At 46.5% G+C, this 6,073-nt stretch overlaps 1 protein-coding gene across 1 annotated transcript in view; it reads right to left on the bottom strand.

The window, feature by feature from the left end:
• Positions 1-391: 391 nt before the first annotated feature.
• The window catches only part of YARS1 (tyrosyl-tRNA synthetase 1), a 52,162-nt gene continuing 46,480 nt past the window's right edge, over positions 392-6,073 (bottom strand). Inside the window, 5 exon segments of the mRNA XM_037827830.1 lie at positions 392-929; positions 2,208-2,349; positions 2,929-3,122; positions 3,977-4,074; positions 4,828-4,963. Coding sequence (XP_037683758.1) covers positions 819-929; positions 2,208-2,349; positions 2,929-3,122; positions 3,977-4,074; positions 4,828-4,963 — 681 coding nt within the window. The 3' untranslated portion in view covers positions 392-818.

The following is a 6,073-nucleotide window of genomic DNA, read 5'->3' as shown; positions in this document are numbered from 1 at the left end:
AAAGTCCAAGATACAAGCAGCTCCAGGCTCAGCAAGAGTCTTGGCACCCTTCTCCCAGCATCTCCTTCACATATGCATTCCTCTCTCTTGAGATGGTCCAGCTCATAGGCCCCATCCAGACACCTTGTTCAGACATTTTATTTCAATTCACAACAGTGATGGTTAATGATTTTGATTGAAAGGCTTTATGGCGAAGTCTCCAGCTTCTCTAGAGAAAGAACCATTCTGCACCATCCTCCCCACCCCACCCCCCACCCATGATGCTAACAACACACATCTGGTTCCGGGAGTGTCTCAATCTGGCAGATCAAGGGAAATTCCAGGAGCCCTGGGGCAGACCCTGCCCTCCCAGTGCCAAGCCCCAGGGTTGGCAGGCATCAGGGAATGGTGCCAACCACTTGGGAGACCACAAGGTTCTCTGTTTCCCTTTCCCTTTCCCTTTGAAATCTCTAAATTTCCTATTGGGGAGAAGTTGTAATTAGCCCAGCCCAGAGGCAGAACTGCTGGGATAACTCCAGGAAAACCTGGAAACCAGTATTTTTCCAATTAGAAGGATTGTGGCATAATCTTCCCTGTCAGTTATCCTGAAACCAGACTTCTTGTCAGCCGCTGCTCCCCACCCTCGTTACCAACTGGGAGGCCAGCCTCTCACGGCAGCTGGACTGATGATCCCGGATTCTGGGGAGGGTGAGCTGGTTCCTACAGAGTCCCAAACCTGCTTCAGAGTCCTGGGACACAGGTACATGGGTGATGGACAGAGCAGACTGAGGAGACAGCAGACAACTGGGAGTGATGGAAGGATGAGGAAGCTGGGCTGGCTAGCTAATGTTCCCCCCTTTCAGCGATTTACAGGAGATGTACCCCAGCTTGGTCATGAAGTTGGTTTGCTTCCACTGTGCAATGCAGTCCTCAGAAATTTTAAAGTCAGCCTGGAAAGACAGACAAAAACTGATTTTAGTGATGGTGGTGGGACTACAAGAAAACAGGGACTCTTATACTACCTGTAGTGTAAAGTGGTTCAACTTTTCTAAGACCGTTTGTCAAAAACCTTAATGCTCCTATCTTTTGACTCAGTTAAGTTCATTTTAGGGATTTAGCTTGAGATAATGATCAAGGTTAGTGCAAAGACCTATGTATGTACGGACATTCACCATAGAATTCTGGTAGTGAAAAACTGAGGACAACATCAATGTCTAATAAAGTTTTGGTTAAATTATAATAGAATAATATACAAAGTACTCCCCCTTCTCAGTATCCAAGATGGGAAAAATTTTCAGGCATAAAGTTATCATAAGCAGAATAGTGTATGGTATGACTCAAAGTATAAATATATTAAATCTCTGTGCAGGAAAAAAGCCAGATGGAAATAATCATTGACATTTTTTTAGTATCTCTAGGTGGCAGGACCATGGGTATTTTATTTTCTTCATTTTTTTTCTAGATTTTAAAGACATTATCTACAATGAACATTTATAGTTTGAAAAAAATAAGTGATTCAATAGGTCACCTGGAAAAGCAGGAAAGGAGGGTATAGGCAAAGCCATTTGCCACATGCAAGAGGATGGGAGAGAGGTAGAAACCACCCTAATTGCCCCTAGAAGCACTCTAATTGAGGAAGCAAGTTGTTACCTAGAAAAGTCATACATGTCATGTTAGGTTCACGAGGAGAAGGATTATTTTGCTGCTTTATTCACTGAAGTAGCCCAAGCACCTAGAACAGTGTCTGACATCTATATTAGGGGACTCTAGTTGTTGAATGTATTTGGGGACGGCAGGGGCAGGCCATATGGAGTCAGTGCCAAGGATGAAGAGAAAATGAACACTTTAAGATCAAAGTGGGCAGGAGGGACCCTAGGAGGGTTTGGGTCCTGGCTCCATCACTTCTGGTGACCCTGTGTAGCTTTGGCAGATGTCCTGCCAGATAAAATGGGGATAATCTCTTCCTATCACAGACTGCAAAGATCAGAAGAAGAAATGTCTGCAGTCCCTTGCACAGTGTCTCAGCCCATCAGTGTTCATGCCAGGTCCTTCTAAGAAACTCCCTGCTCCTCAGGCATTTTTCATTCAGAAAGGACTGGAAAGAAGGAAAAGAGGGGCTTAGGAGTAGGAAGTCCCAACTGGGAAAGGAGCAGCCGTGGACTTAGAGCAGTCTGGGATACACAGCCCAGGCAGCCTGAGGAAGAGGGGAAATAGCTGTGGCTTTTTACCTGCAACTTCTCAAAGACTTTCTTTTTGGGCTTGAGCTCCTCGTCTGGTTGGCCCTTCTCATAGCCCTTCACAAACACTCGCTCTCCAGGAGCAGAGCCTGCAGGAGGGTCCAGAGGTTCAACCTTGCGGTTTACCCCTTCTCTGGGAAGACAGACAAGAAAAAGGTGAAGCTATGGACTGTCTTGGATTGTCTCCAGCTGCCATGGAAACCAAGACAGTTGGGACCTTTCATAGGGGCCCAGGTGGGATTTGGGGCATCCTCCAATGTCAGAGCCCCAGGAGGTCCTCACTGCGTTACACATCTCTGTATATCACCAGGGTTGGACTAACCAAGTCTATATTGAAATTCTAGGTCAGGACTGATTGTGAGATTTGGGTCTCTAGGGAAGGAGGGGTGACACAACGGAGAGCATAAAGACTTTACAGCCCATCAGAACCAGGCTTGAACCCCGGTTCCACCTCTTACTGGTAGTGAAACTTGGGCATGTACACACCACTCTGAATTCTCACTTTTGGTTTAACAAAATTAACTCTAGGTAAAGTGCCTTATTCACAATATGTATATGATAAATAATTCCTTTGTGCATCATCTTTTGGCATCAATGAAGAGGGAAGAGTTCTTAGGGCTTCTACCTGGCAAGTGGAAGGCATTCTTTGGGCCAATTCCCCACTCTTCTTGGCCTCCCTAGGTCCTGTGCCCCGCCGCAAGCCCTCACTCACATAGAAGCACACAGAAGCATGCCTTGGGACTCGACTCCTCTCATCTTCTGGGGTTTCAGATTGCACAACAGCACCACCAGTCTGTCCTGCAGTTCCTCCCTGGGCACAAACTGCACCAGGCCGCTCACCACAGTCCGTGGTTCCGCTTCCCCCACATCAATCTTCTCCACATACAGGCTGTCTGCATCTGGGTGCTGCCGGCAAGAGAGGCCAGTTCCATCAAGTACCAGTGGAGTAGGGCATGGGGCCGGCTTCAATCCTCTGACTCCAGAAAAGGGGCATCTACTCCCTACAGAGCCCCCCAAAGGGTCTCTCTACACGTAATTCTCTTTCCAGGTGCCAGACAGCAGTGAGAAAAATGGAAAATACATTTTACTCTTAACCAAGAGTAAAATGAACCTAATTGCTTGTGTAAGAGGTGGAAGCAATTGCCAATGGAGATTAATGGGCCTGGTCTGTCTCTGGGTGGCTACCATTAGGGCCCATGTGCTGCACCAAAGGGTGCCAGGTGAACTGGAAAACGGGAGAGGACCATGGCTGGCCTCATCGGAAGCTGGCACATCAGCAGCTATCTTCAAGGTAGTTTTGGTGGTTAGATCTATGTAGTGAAAAGCAGATCACTGCTGGGGGGAAAACCCAGAACAATGGTTGCATAACCTCTGTCTCTGGGAAAAAGAAGTCCTCCTCCCATTACCACATTCTGGGCGTGGGGGGAGAGGCTGTCAGAATGGCTGAACCAAGCGAGATAAGGGCCACGGCTAGTCCAGACAAGCTGGTAGTGGCCAGGGGAGGTCCATCAGACCAGATTAACGGATAAACAAGTTCCCTCTACCGCCCCCCACCATCCCTCCTGAGTTCCTGGCTGCATTTGGTTGCATGACAACCACTAGGGAAAGCTTGACTCCTGGAATTAGACACCTGGGTTCAGACTTGCAATATCACCACCTCAGGGATGTTACTCCTCATCCCCAGGCCAGGTTTCCTCCAGATGGAAACAGACACATCTGATCCAGATCTGCCTTTCTAGGATATGGTGAAAAATAAGTACCTTTTCCACACTGATGACTTTCCCCACACGGACATCCAGCCGGGATGGGATAACCTCCTCTGGTTCTGAATTCTTGGCAGGACCTTTGGCCATTGGCTCTGGAATGAGAACGCTAAGGGGTCAGAACTCTCCTCCTTCCCCACAGCAGGTCAGCTGCTGATCCCACCAAATGAGCTCACTGAGTTTAGGCAGGATTTAGTGCAGAATCCCCAGAATCTACCAACTGAGTTACACCTTCTTTAAAACAGGGTCAGCAACCTTTCATCTATTCTGTCCCTTGGGTATTGGGCTGGGGGAGGTGGGGACAGTAGCAGCTTTGCCACTTTTAGGTATACCCATTTATGTATTCCACATATATTTATTGAGTCTTTTCTGGGAAGGTAACACAGCATCATGGATAAGTGAATGGCTAACTAAGAGCCAGCCAGAAGCACATGGAAGGAAATTGGGAGAATCTAAAGATGAGTTTCCCTAAGAAGCTGTGCAGGCTCTGCCTGAGCAGCTGCACAACACACTACCACTACCACGGTCTAACTCAACTGGTCTCCCCCTTAATGAAGAGGTAGATTTAGTGAATACAGACTCAGAGGATCAAAGTACATGCCTCGCACCAGCATCTCTCAGCAGTGTTGGTACAAAAGAAGTGATCAATTCATGGTATTGACCAAGCCCAAACCAAAAGTGACTCAACTTCCATTCCAGAAGTCAATGGGGTATGACATTCTGTAGTTCAATACTCCGGTTCTTGGCCCTGAACTTAAGACAGACCTTTTTCTGAGGCCCAAGACAGGCTCTTTCTCTCCTGATGATGTCAACCCCTCCCAGACCCTTCCCCTGCCAGCTGGCCTTACTCTGCTTTGAGGGATCTGGATAGGCAGCGCTGGCTAGTTTCTTCAGTGCAGGGGTGTTAAACTTTTCCCGGATGGGATCCAGCAACTTGTTTAGGGCGACTTCAACAGAATTCTTTAAGTCTCCAGGGTGTACAATCTGCAGAAGGGCACAAGGTCTAGTGAGATGAGGGACTTGAACAGGGTGCAGGACAACTGAATCTACTAAGAATAATAACGCATACAGGATGCACAGTTTTTTTTTTTCCCCAGCATTTTCTTTTGATCCTCACAACCTTGTAAGACAGGTAGAACAGGGAAGCAGAACAGGTTCAGAAAGGTTAACTGACTCATCTAAGAGCCAGGTCTTTTGACTTGGAATTCCATACTAATTTGAGGGCTTTTAGAGGCTAGAAGTCCAATGCTTCTAGTCCCTCTATTTATGCTTAGAGTAGTAGTATAAACCAAGTGTTACTTACAGGAAGAGGAACGCACTCAAACAGGCCACCCAAAAGCTAAGAACGCCTGGGGGAGAGCTAAGAGATACTGAAGAAAGAATAAGGACTTTGGACTTGGAGACACCTGGGTTAGAGTTCCAGCTGACTGTGTGACCCTGAACTGGGCTCTGAACCCCTCTAAGTTTTGGCTTCTTCACCTATAAAATGGGATAATGATACTATATTTCATAGGGTCAGAATGAGGATTAAGTGAGACAATGTGGGTGAAAAAGGGGAGAGTAGTGCTAGTACACGGTGGGAGTTCATTAATTCAGTTTTTCTTCCCAAGTCCTGTGACCACCACTTTTATAACCAAGTCTGTCCTGGGAGGACCTTCCAGGAATTTTGAGGGGCCCTTAGGTATGAATACCCGTACTACAATGCCTATACTTTGTTTTTGATGCTCCTTCTTCATTTCCTTGCAACTACTTAATTTTTAACAACACAAAAGCTTTAGACTTGTACTGTCCAATACGGGAGCTGCTAGTCTCATGTGGATATTGAAATGTAAATTAATAAAAATTCAGTTCCTCAGTGGCAGAAGCCACATTGATTACAATCATGGTCAGTGGCCATATGTGGCCGTGGCTACTGCAGTTGGCGGCACAGATGGAATATGTCCATCATAATAGAAAACGCTATTGGGTAATGCTACTCCAGACTTTTTCAGAGGCATTTCATCTATTTTTTTTTTTTTTTCATTATTCTCAGAAAAGACTGTTTATGGGGTTGAAGACTAGACTGTTTATGGGGTCCATGGCTTCAGCCTTTAA

The sequence above is a fragment of the Choloepus didactylus genome, chromosome 2 (genome assembly GCF_015220235.1).
Source record: "Choloepus didactylus isolate mChoDid1 chromosome 2, mChoDid1.pri, whole genome shotgun sequence".
Lineage (NCBI taxonomy): Eukaryota > Metazoa > Chordata > Mammalia > Pilosa > Megalonychidae > Choloepus > Choloepus didactylus.
This window is presented reverse-complemented; position numbering and strand designations above follow the sequence as displayed.